This window comes from Hemiscyllium ocellatum, chromosome 19 (genome assembly GCF_020745735.1).
Source record: "Hemiscyllium ocellatum isolate sHemOce1 chromosome 19, sHemOce1.pat.X.cur, whole genome shotgun sequence".
Lineage (NCBI taxonomy): Eukaryota > Metazoa > Chordata > Chondrichthyes > Orectolobiformes > Hemiscylliidae > Hemiscyllium > Hemiscyllium ocellatum.
In genome coordinates, this window is record NC_083419.1 from 64,804,917 (window position 1) to 64,817,508 (window position 12,592).

General features: G+C 44.0%; 1 protein-coding gene across 1 annotated transcript in view; it reads right to left on the minus strand.

The window, feature by feature from the left end:
* The window catches only part of large1 (LARGE xylosyl- and glucuronyltransferase 1), a 527,618-nt gene that overhangs the window by 159,508 nt on the left and 355,518 nt on the right, over positions 1-12,592 (minus strand). The window contains exons 5-6 of the mRNA XM_060840013.1: positions 12,000-12,082; positions 319-442 (exon numbers count right to left, since the gene is read on the minus strand). Coding sequence (XP_060695996.1) covers positions 319-442; positions 12,000-12,082 — 207 coding nt within the window. The remainder of the gene's footprint in view (positions 1-318; positions 443-11,999; positions 12,083-12,592) is intronic.

Consider the following 12,592-nt stretch of genomic DNA (forward strand, 5'->3'; position numbering starts at 1 on the left):
CCACTGAGACACTGTGCTGTGCTCAAGTGTGGTGCCCAGAACTGATCACAGTTCCACCTTCTGGGATCTAAGTAGAGGCTTATAGCGCAAATGTTCACTCCTTGATATTTTATTGTGGTCCAACCCGTGACCAGGGCTGTCTAGGGAAATAGTGACACAACTGTTGGGGCTAAGGATGTTCTGAGTTGGCACGGGATCAGTTCTCTCTCCCAGTTCCATCCTTCCTAATGAAGTTGGTGTGATAACCCACCATTGTGAGAGGAGAGAGGTTGGAATTAAGGGAAAGCTGGAAGTAGAAAGTAATAAATAAATTCTGACCTTCAATTCATCAGCATCATAAAAGTTGACTGTCACTGCAGGAACCATCCACGTCTCAAAGAGATAGCCCAGGATTTGCTTAGCAATGGCATCGGTGATGAAATGGAAGTGCAAAGGATTTCTCCTGTGAAAATACAAGACGGAAGCATAAATATAATGTGCCCATCTTCACTTCTCAGCCACTAAAACAGGGTCGGCTGGAACTTCTGAAAGGGTTCTCTCATCAGTTTTTATTTGGTCATAATGATAGAAACAAAAAAAAGAAAGGTTTGCATTTATGTAGTGCCTGACACCACCTGGAGACATCAAGCACACTGAGCCTAAGTGCCGCTATCTTTGAAATTTGTGCACGGAAAGCTCCCAGAAAGTATCAAGATTGGCAATCTGTTTTCAATGATTTTGAACGAGAGATGACCGGCAGCCAGAGCATTGGAAAGACCTCCCCACTCTTCAAACCAAACCCAAGGCATTCAGTAAAACCACCAGAAAGGACAGATTGGGCCTTGTTTAATATTTCATCTGAAAGATGGCGCCACCATCAGAATTGCACTCCCTGTTGCAGTACCAGTCTGGATTATACACTGAAGCCACTGGAATGGGATTTGACATGGATTAAGAGTTGAGAGATGCAACAGGTGGTACACAAGAGATTTCCGACTGTTTGTGCACTTTTGACCCGTGTTATTAGGATCAACAGAAATAATTTGTTAGGGCTTTCCACACCGCCATCAGCAGCTCTCTCCGATCACCAAGAATGACTTGTGATGTCTAAGACTAGTCCGACAATTGACAACACCGGGAGTCAGGTTGTCTATAGTCCTGAGGCCTCCTTGTTCAATACCTGAACACATTGATGGAGGAAAGGGACAGTGAAGGATGTTTATGGTTTCCCGCAAGCTGTGGTCAGTGGCTCTCTCGCCCTAGTGATGTCATGTCATCTAGTTGTGAAGAAGGAGGGAGAAAGGCTGATGGGCGAGGCAGGTTGCGTGGGTGGGACGAACAGACTTGGGTGGAGGGGGAAGGGAAATGCTGTTAGGGCCTACCAATTGGGAAAGGGGATCAACCACCCCCTCCCCTTACCCACCATGGCTGAAGCCTGAGCAAGCTACAAGTGGGAGACCCACCAGAAACCTGCCCTGCTGCTACCCAGTAAATAGCACTTAGTTTTGGGATGGGTAGAAGGAAAGTCATTCGGAGGAATGACCACCACACCCACCCACCCACACCACACAAATACACACGTGCACACACCCCTTAAATCCCACAAACACCCACACATTCCAACACAGACACTCTCTCTCTCTTCCTCTCTCTCACACACGCGCGCGGGCACCTTCGCACACAATGACCTGCTAGAGATTACTCACGTTGGGGAAGAATTTGAAAGTTTTTCCTAAACTCAGCTATCGTTGAGCAGGAGTGGTAACCACCTGAGATTTGTAGATGATGCCCACATTTGTATCATTTAAGGCAGGGTTGCTGACTGTTAGCTCGCTGTCTGCCAATGAGCAGCTTGTGGCCCAGACCTGGCATTCAAGTCATGTGAGTAATTCCCAGCCACAAGTCAAGCTGACAACAAGGGCAGGCCATTACTCCTGGTATCAGTGGCCCTGAGGTGAGCTGAGTGTGGGCAGGGCAAACTGCCTGGGAGGTGGTTGACCTGCCATGTCACCCAGTGGGCAGGAAGGCCAGCAACAGTGACGGTCAGGCAAGAGGCTGGAGGACAGGCAAGGGCAGCAAACCTAGTGGAGGACTGCCAACAGCTGGAGCCCTGCGTGTGTGTTCGTTACTTCAAATCTTCCTCACCTCGGTTGACGTTGGTGACACTTCTGAACAAACTAGAGGATTCTGTCACCTCAATTGCTCCACTTTGGAAATTCGGTGGGTGGGGGTTGGGAGAGGAAATCAGCATTCAAAATGACATCAAGCCAACTGGTCAGAAATCTCTGGACCCTTGAAGGGAACTGAAGAGTACAGTGACATCCACAAAGCAGAATTGAGAGTGGCTTCCCTAATTGGTTCTACCTATCTTTGTGAGTCTGTCTTCTCTGACATGAAACCAAATTTGAACCCATTTGACCCACAGGCACCTAAATGACTCCTTCAGAGCTGCCCCAGGATTAAAGACCACATTCCACAGCATTCATGGGCAGCCTGCAGCGTCAATGGAATCAAGGGAAAGATCAATTTTCTTTCTTTTTAAACATAGTTTTCTAATTCATCTGTTACAACATTGTGTACCCTCATCAATTCATATATTTCTCATTAAAGTTTTCATAGCTCCAGATACTTCACCCCAGTGAGAAGAACCTCAGATTAAGAAAGAGGTAAGCACGGCTGAGCCCTATATTGGTTCTTAGTCTCATTTCAGATGAAGGTTTGGATTTGATTTATTATTGTCACATGTACTGAGATACAGCAAAAAGTACTATTTTGTGTGCTAACTAGACAGATTATACTTTACATAAGTACATCAGGGTAATAGAACAGAACGCAGGGTATAGTGTTGCAGAGAAAGATCAATTCTAATACATGAGAGGTCCATTCACAAGTCTGACAACAGCAGGAAAGAAGCTGTGCTTGAATCTGTTGGTACATGTTTTCAAACGTTTGTGTCTTCTGCCCAATGAAAGAGGGTGGAAGAGAGTGTAATCAGGGTGGGAGGGCTCTTTGATTATGTTGGCAGCTTTCCCAAGCTGTAGGAAGTGTAGATGGAGTCAGTGGATGGAAGGCTGGTGTTCATGATGGATGGGCTGAAAATGTGTTGCTGGTTAAAGCACAGCAGGTTAGGCAGCATCCAAGGAACAGGAAATTCGACGTTTCGGGCCAGAGCCCTTCATCAGGATTTGAAGTAACGAACACACACGCAGGGCTCCAGCTGTTGGCAGTCCTCCACTAGGTTTGCTGCCCTTGCCTGTCCTCCAGCCTCTTGCCTGACACTAACCAGCAACACGTTTTCAGCTCTGATCTCCAGCATCTGCAGACCCCACTTTTTACTTCATGATGGATGGGACTGCTTTCACAACTCTCTGTAATTTCTTGCCGTCTTGGATAGAGCAGTTGCCATACCCAAGCTGTGATGAATCTGGATAGGATGCCTTCCATAGTGCATCTTGGTCAGAGTCACCGCGGACATGCTGAATATCCTTAGCCTTCTGAGGAAAAAAAGGCATTTGCTGTGCTTTCTTGTCAATGTGGATGGACCAGGACAGATAGTTGGTGATATTTAATCCCAGGAACTTGAAGCTCTTGACCACCTCCACCTCAGCACCAGTTATACACAAGGGTCACGTCCTCTGCCCCACTTCCTGAAGTCGATGACCAGCTTCTTCATTTTACAGGCATTGAGATAGCTAAGAGCTTTCACTAATAAGAAACTGCTTGCTCCTCTCTCATTCTGCTGGTAAGCCCTGGATTGAGGATGAAGGGAGGCAATCACTCAAGTAGTACAAACCTAGCAGACAAGTGGCAGATGAAATTCAGTGCTGAGAAGTGTGAAATAGAAAGAACATAGAGCGACAATATAAATGACAGCACAACTGTGAAGGGAATACAGAAACAGGGGACCCGAAGGTATATGGGCATAAGTCACTGAATGTGACAGGACAGCTTGATGGTGCGGTTAATAAAGTATACAGTATTCTCTGCTTTCCCTCTGATCCAGGAGGTCTAGGTTCAAGTCCCAGCTGCTCCAGTGTAATAACATCTCTGAACAGGTTTTAATGGGAACTGCTTTCTAGGCTTTATTAAAAATAGTAAAGAGCACAAAAGCAAGGAGTTAAACTTGTAAAAACTACTGCTTTGGCCTCAACTGGAGTTTTCCAACCAGTTCTGGGCACTTTGAGTTGTATTGCAAAGCCAACCATGACCAACTTGTGGCTGGGGTAAGTTGCTGTCATCACCCTCTTCCTTGACCTTGCCTATGGTCTTCTTGGTTTACAGTAACTGGGGCAAAAAACACTAGTGAGTTTTAATAAGAGGAGCCCCTTGTAATAAAGTATATCTTGTTTAAGACATGATATCAATCAGGTAGAAGTTACGTCAGTCAAGTTAGATTGTGTTGCTAAGACTATTGATACAGGTTTTCAATTGATTAGGTCCAAAGACGTTCTGTCACTCCACACCTAAGTCCTTATAACACCATCAGATTGGAAGGTGTTTTATACAGGCTCTAACATTCAGCCTTTCAGAACCATTCCCTTAAATTCAGCGGGTTGTGAGTTCATGGAATGCCCTGCCAGTAGCAGTGGTGGACTCTCCCTCTTTATGATCATTTAAGCGGGCATTGGATAAGCATATGAAGGTTATTGGGCTAGTGTAGGTTAGGTCGGCGCAACATCGAGGGCCGAAGGGCCTGTACTGCGCTGTATTTTTCTATGTTCTATGTTCACACCTGTTTCTTAAGATGTGAAGTCTTTCAAGACGGTGTAGAAAAGGCTTACAAAAATGGTTTTGGGCAGGCCATGGCCGAGTGGCCTTCTCACTGAATCTAGAGACTAAGATAACGTTCTTGGGATTGGGTTTGAATCACAACATGGCAGATGGTGACAATTGAATTCAATAAAAATCAGCCTAAAGAATCTAATGATGACCCTGAAACCATTGCTGATGGTCAGGAAAAACTCATCCAGTTTATTACTGTCCTTTAGGGAAGGAAACTGCCAATCCTTACCTGGTCTGGTCTACGTGTGACTCCAGACCTATAACAAGGTGGCTAACTCTTAACTACCCTCCGGGCAATTAGGGATGGGGAATAAATGCTGGCCTAGCCAGTGACACCCTCATTTCGTGAATGAATAGAAAGAAAACTTGAATTAAGCCGATAGATTGAAGAAGGCAGAGGTTGAGAAGAGGTTTGCCTAAATATTGAGAGAGTAATTTGGGAAAAAATGATCCCATTAATAGAAGGACGGAAAACCAAAGGATGCAGATTTAAAGTGATTGGGTAAAGAAGCAATGGCTGGAGGTGGAAAAATTGTGCCATGTGATTGGCTTCAGGAATGTGCTGCCTGAGAGGGTGCTGGAGGCAGGTTCGATTGAGACACTCAAGAGTGAATTGGATTGTTATTTGAAAAGGAAGAAAAGGTAGGGGAAAGACAGCACATGTATTCTTCACTCAGTGGAGGAGCGTCAACCTCTGGCTGGCAGAATGAACACCTGCACTTTTGACAATCCTGACAGTCCAGGGCAAGGTTCACAATTGGCTTCAGGAAGTTTGGAATGGGTACGAAGTAAATCAGTCACGTTTCCATCATACATCACCTCTGCTCTCTCTTCAACAGTGCCCTGAGAATTTTTACTGAGAGGGTAGGCGAGGCCTCAACTTAATGGTTCAGCCAAAATTTCGACAACGTGGCACTTCTTCAGTGCTGAACTGAAGTCTCGGCTGGGATAATCACCTTGGGGTAAAGTTTGAACTCACTAACTTCTTCTGACTCAAAGGAAAGAGCCTTGGCTAAGTCTGAGCCACAGCACCATCACCATACTTTGCATCCGCTCACACAACGTCCAGCCTGGCTCATGACTGGCCGTAGACATCTGGACTAATGTTGATCACCATTACTTGGGAGGCCCTGGGACAACAGCAAACTGGCTGCAATTGCCCGACAATAAACAAACAGGGACTGAGGTTGAAAGGGGAATATGAGAATCTCAGTCAATTAATCAACAAGCTATGAAGCAACTGCTGGTGAGGGATCTGACACACCATGTGTTTTGGCTTGACAACATAAATGATGGTGCCGTTTGCGACCTTTGACCTCAGCTTCAAGTCTCAATGCTTTAATGACAAAGTGTAAACGCAGGAAAGAAAAAGGAACGCAGCCTACATTCTCGATTGCATGTCCTGTCTCAGGTGCCCAAAGGGTTGAGAATTGGCCTATTCAGTCACCTGATACTTCACGGCAAAATCACGTGACCAGGAGGAGATGCTATCCTCAAATCGAAGGAGGTTTGCTGTCACTGATGGCCCAACAGTATTTCATGTAAGTAAAGGCATTGTTGAGTTTTGAAACCAGGATACCTTATTAAGTATTCTCCAAGCAAAGTGATCTTAAGCTTGACAAGCCCAGCAATACCTCTGTGTGAAATCCTATCAGATGGCATCCGTAAGCTCTCTGAATGCAAACAGCACTTACACAGCTCCACTGTCTGGATGTTATAGCCTGATGTGATTTATGCATTAAACATTGTGGCTTCACAATGGAATTTTGCTGGTCTTGAGTTATGTGCAGGCTGCAATGTAAATTTTTTCTCTTCATGATAACAAGGCCACAGAGGCCATGAAGTTTACAGCAGAGAAACTGCAAGGCCTGCAAAGAAAATAGAATGCACTGAGATGCTTATCAGTGACTTTGCAAAGAAGCTATTTGAGTATTTTCAGTACACGCGTTAGCCTGCATGTTTTATAAGCTTGCACAGTGCTTGTACATATTTTAGCAAACTGTGACTTGAGACAGAGCACAGGCCTCCACTGTCCTGTCAACAAAAAAAGTGCTTTCTAATCATTTATAAAATAACTATCCTCCAGGTATATCGCTTTTGTTGAGTTGTCTGCAGTAGACCGGCAGGCAGGCAGTTTGAGGCCAGATAGGCATTGTATGAACAAATTGTTCACGTCCCAGTAAAACAATTGTTTTTTTTCCCCTTTAGTGAATGTAGTGATTGTAACAAGGTCAGCCAGGTGGACCTCAGAGTATGAGTTCCCTGATTGGGGCTGTTAACCTGGTCCAATCTGACTGACAGATATAAACAGGAGTGTCTAGTCACTCAGAGCTGGCTCTGAGGCAGCGGGACCAGTGTCAAGGACTCTCCTCGCATAAATAAAGGCTGACTTGGTGACGGGATACAGGCCTCAGTGGAGTTATTTCAGTGACCTTTGGCTTTTCTGGGGACAGAGGTATATTTTATCTAGCACAGTGACAGGATGGATGGTGTCAGATGAAATCTACATTGATTTGAAAATAGGAGACAATACCTTGTTTAACGCTGATACCACACACTATCGGTCAGGCCATCCATCTACTGGTTAATTCAAGAATAACAAATAGGCCATCAGCCAGTTATAGAATCAATGATTCGAATAGTGCAGAAAGAGGTCATTCAGTCCATTTGGCTGGTACCGACTATTTAAAAGAGTTCTGTAATTAGTCCCATTCCTCTGCTTTTGCCCCAGAGGACCACAGCTCTATTTTCAGGATCTATTGAGCGTGCTTTGGGAACTTCTATTGAAGCTGCTTCCTTTGCCCTTTCAGGCGTCGCACTCTGTCTTTGAACGTTAGTCATACACCATTAATTACCAAGAGCCAATTAAAAAATCATTCTTTGAATCCCCTACACAATATTGGCCAGTGAGCATATTCACCAAGTTGGTTAACCCTGAGGTTCTGGGGATGTGGAGCTATTTGTTGGCTCCCTGTTAAAACTTTCTCTCCAGCAGTTAAAACAAATAAGCCTTTTATGGTTCTCGTCTTTTCCCTCATCGATTCTCTCACCACAACGCTGCTGCTTTTAGTTTATGTAATTATTTAATAGTTTGCTTGCTTAGGTTTTACCTCACATTTTCTGAACTGACTCCAGTGTGTAATAGCTGCAATTTTTCTCTTCTGCTGTGCCTGTGTGCTGGCAACATGTCTCTAATTTGTGCTTGGCCCCATTTCTCACATCAACACTAATTCAAAGATCTCTCCTCCAATGCTGCCTTGTGTAAACTGGTTAAGAAATAAAGCATTACTGATATTGAAGGAAGTTTGAAGATCCAAGTGATAAAAGGCGATAAGATCCTTGTCTCACTTGACATCACACTCAGCTTAGGCAATCGAACATAGGTTCGAGTTTCACCCAGGTATCTCAGAATATAATCCAGATTTATACTGTAGTGCTGCACGGAGGGAGTGCTGTACTGCCAGAGGTGCTGTTATAAGATGATAAATTAGATTGAGGTCTCGTCTCGCCCCGTGCATGAGCGTAAATGTTCCTATATGCTATTTGAAGGGAAGTAGAGGAGTTCTCCCTGTAGCTCTCACAGATATTTATCCCTGAAGCAGTAGAATGAAAACAGATTATCTGGACATGTTCAAGTTATTATGTATAGTTACTATATTTGCTGTGTGCAAATCGATTGTTATGCTTCCAATCTTACAACAGTAATGGCATCTCATGTGAAGAACACTAGAATAGCTGGATCTAAAGAAAGGTGCTATATAAATGGAATTATAGAGTCATATCATCACACAGCATGGAAACAGACCCTATGACCATAATTCCAAAGTAAACTAGTCACACCTGCCTGCTCTTGATCCATATACTTACAAACATTTTTCATTCATATACTTCACCAAATTTCTTTTAAATGTTGTAACTGTCCCTGCATCCATCACTTCCTCTGGCAGTTCATTCTACACACAAACCATTCTGTAAAAAACATTAACCCCTTATCTTTTTAAAATCTTGCTCTTCTCAACTTAAAAATCTTTCTCCTCTCACCCTAGCCTTGAAATCCCCCACCCTAGAGAAAAGATACCTGTTATTCACCTAACCTCTACCTCTCATGATTTTATAAAGCTCGATAAGGTCACCTGCAACTTCCTACGCCCCAGTGAAAAATGTCCCAGCCTGTCCAGCCTTTCTTTATATCTCAAACTCTCTATTCCTGGCAACACCCTGGTAAATCTCTTCTGAACCCTCTCCAGTTTAATAATCTCCTTCCTTTAACAGGGCGACCAGAAAAGCACACAGTATTCCAGACGTGGCCTCACCAACATCCTGTACAACCTCAACATGATGTCCCAACTCCTCGACTTAGAGGCCTGAGCAATGAAGGCAAGTAAACATCTTATTAACCACCGTGTCTGTGTATGTTGCAAACTCCAAAGAATTATGTAACTGAGCCCCAAGGTCTCTCTGTTCTGCAACATTATCCAAGGTCCTACCGATAATTGTAAAAGTACCGTCCTTTTTTGTTTTCCCAAAATGCAGTACATCACATTTATCTAAATTAAACTCCATCTGCCACTCCTCAACCCATTGACCCAGCTGAATTTATTTTTTGACTTTCTAAAACAGAAAATATAAGGTCTCTCACACCTGGAACGGTGTTACCTAGGGTTACCAAGCTATAATCTTGGTGTGAAACAGAAAATGGAAGGTGTAATGGAGGAAAACAAAATATCACTAGATGGATGAATATGGAGGGACTAGATAGAACCTTTGTGCATTTAATGCCTTTAATTCTGTGTGAGATAAATTTAATACTGAGAGAATGTGAGGACTGCAGATGCAGGAGAGTCAGAGTTGAAAAGGGTGGTGCCAGAAAAGCACAGCATCCGATGAGAGTCAACGTTTCGGGCATAAACCCTTCATCAGGAATGCGGAGGGGGAAGGGTGCTGAGAAATAAATAGGGGATTGAGGGTGGGACTGGGAGAAAGGTAACTGGGAAGGCAGCCGGTGGATGCGGGTGGGGTGAGTAATTGCAATAGGTTGGTGGGGAGGGTGGAGCAGACAAGAGGGAAGGAAGACGGACAGTATACCTGAAGAGTGAGTATTCACAATATCCTATTTAGAAAGGACAGTTTACTTCAGCTAGTGGAAATAATAGCTATATCAAAAATTGGAAGCACTGTTGTGTCAGGTAATGGTTCTGAAAAGGTTTAAGGCTGCATTAAGCTCTGCCCAATCTGATAATGTCATACACGGTCAACTGGGGAAATTGAGAAGATAATGCTAGGTCTTGCTATGGAGACAGATATCTAAGCCTTCTGACAGTCTCTGTGACAATTTCTAACGAGCTAATGTAACTTGTATCTAATTGTAAACATAATCACTGGTGGTTTTCCCTCTACCATTGCAAACCAAATAGGCCCTTAGACCCAGTCAAATGAAAGAGAAATAATGGCAGCATCCTGCTACTCACAGGTACCACATGGTGATCAGCGGTGCGTATCATAGCTCAATACTGCAATGAGTATTAGCATTCTGCTGGACCTGTGGGAACTACAAAGGATGATTCTTAGAATGCAGGGGCTGGTAGGGTGCAAAGTGAGGACAAGGCAAATCCTGTTGATATTCTGGAGGGAAGGCGTGAGGGTAGAAGTTAGGTGAAAGGGTCAGAGATGTCTAAGGACCCTGTCAACCACAATGGGATGAAGGAGTAGGAAGATCTACCCGAAGCACTGGGAGGTGGCACTATTGGAACAGATGTGATAGAGATGGTGAAACTGGGAGAGTGGAATGAAATCTCTGCAGGAAGTCTATGGTCTATTGGTCAAGGAAAAGGGGGCACATGTCATGCATAGCCAGCTGGATCAAGGGAATTCCTGAGGATCACAGGGGTTTTAGGAATACACTTTGGGTAGAAATCAGGAATGCAGAAAGGGTACATGAAATAACCTCAGCAGAGAATGATAAGGAGAATCCAAAAGTATAAATATTTTAAGAGTAAAAGAGTAACTCAAAACAAACTAGTGTCCCTTAAAGATCAATGAGACCATTGGTGTGTGGAACCGCAGGGTATGGCTCAGAGCTTAAACACATTTTTTACTCAAGAACTTACTGTGGACAAAGACTGGGGAATTCAGGGAACAAGAGTAATATGTTAGACCACAATTGGAGTTCGCTGAAATTCCAGGCTCCTTGCTATAGGAATAATGTTGTTAAACTTGAACATGTTCAGGAAAGATTGATAAGATGTTTCCAGGTTTGTTGCTGAATAAGTTGGGGTTACTTTCCCTGGATATCGGAGACTGAGGGATGACCTGATAGAGGTTTATATAAACATGAGGGGTATGGATTGGGTAAACATTCAAGGTCTTTTCCCAGGCGTTGGAGAGTCCAAAACTGGAGGGCATAGGTTTAAAATTAAAGGAGAAAGGTTTAAAAGGGACTGAAGGGACAGCTTTTTTATGCACAAGGTGATGTGTGTATGGAATGAGCTGAGAGAAAGTAACAAATACTGATACTATGACAACATTTAAGAGATGGATGGGTATATGAATAATAAGGGTACATGGGCCAAATGCTGGTAAATGGGATGGATGTATTTAGATCTTCTAGTCAGCATGGATGAGTTGGACCGAAGGGTCTGTTTTCCTTGTACATCTCTATGGCTTGAAGTAGGATGTAAAGAAGTGCCATATCCGCAGGCCTGGTTACCGCGGTTTCCCATGGCCCAAACATATTACAGGGAACTTTCCAGAACCAGGTTTGGCGGGAAGGTACATTTCCCATTTAAATGAATTGGTTTGCGACTATCCACGGTTTTGGGCGTCTGCGATTGATCTTGGAATATATCCCCCGCGAATGCGGGGGAGAACTACAAGTAACTGTGAGAGTCAGCAGGTATGTAAGGGATATTGGTGGCTAGCCTATTACAAACAGAGAAGTCAAGGAAGGCAAGGGAAGACTCAGTTGGATGAGGTGAAAGTGAGAAAAGGATGGAAATGATGAGGAAAATGGTATATCTTTTATAATTCCAAGAACTGGAAGCAGCACCAATGATAACATTGATGTATTGGAGAGAAGCCCCAAGAAAGACTCAAAGAATGAAGTTCCACATACCCCTCAAAGAGACAGGCAGGTTATGTTGAGCTACATCTCTGACTTGGAGCACGTGAGGAGAGTTAAAGGAGGAAGTGTTCAAGGTGAGTGAGGGTTACTTGTAAATAAGAGCTCAGAGCATACATACCGGTGAAACAGAACGGATTTTACAAGTGTCACAACATCGCGGCTTGCATTGTATCCTGCACACACAATGGCAATGTGGATTGTCTGTTTAAAAAGAAAACCGAAAAGACAATTATATTTTCAAATGGTCAAACACAAATTTTCACTAATTTTCTTCTGAGGGAGCTGGCCCTTGATGGGGCTTTGTTTGTGTTATTGATAGCCCCCAATGTGTGGGCTCAGACAGCCAGCATTTTCAGGCAGTTTAACTGCTGTAGGCATCATAGTCAACGGCAATTCTCTTCCCAGCTAATTACCTGCACTCTTAGAATCCAAACAGTGTGGAAACAGGCCACTTGGTACATCAGGTCCCCACTAACTTCCTGAAGAGCATTCCACCTCAAACCCACCCCTCTTCCCTGTAATCTTGCCTTTCCATGGCTAATCCACTTAGCCTGCATGTCCCTGGACACTATGGGCAATTTAGTGTGGTCAATTGACCTAACCTGCTCATCTTTGGACTGTGGGAATGAACCAGAGCACCAGGAGGAAACCCACGTGGGTTGAGAGAAGAATCTGTAAACTCCACACAGACAGGGTTGAATTAAACCCAGT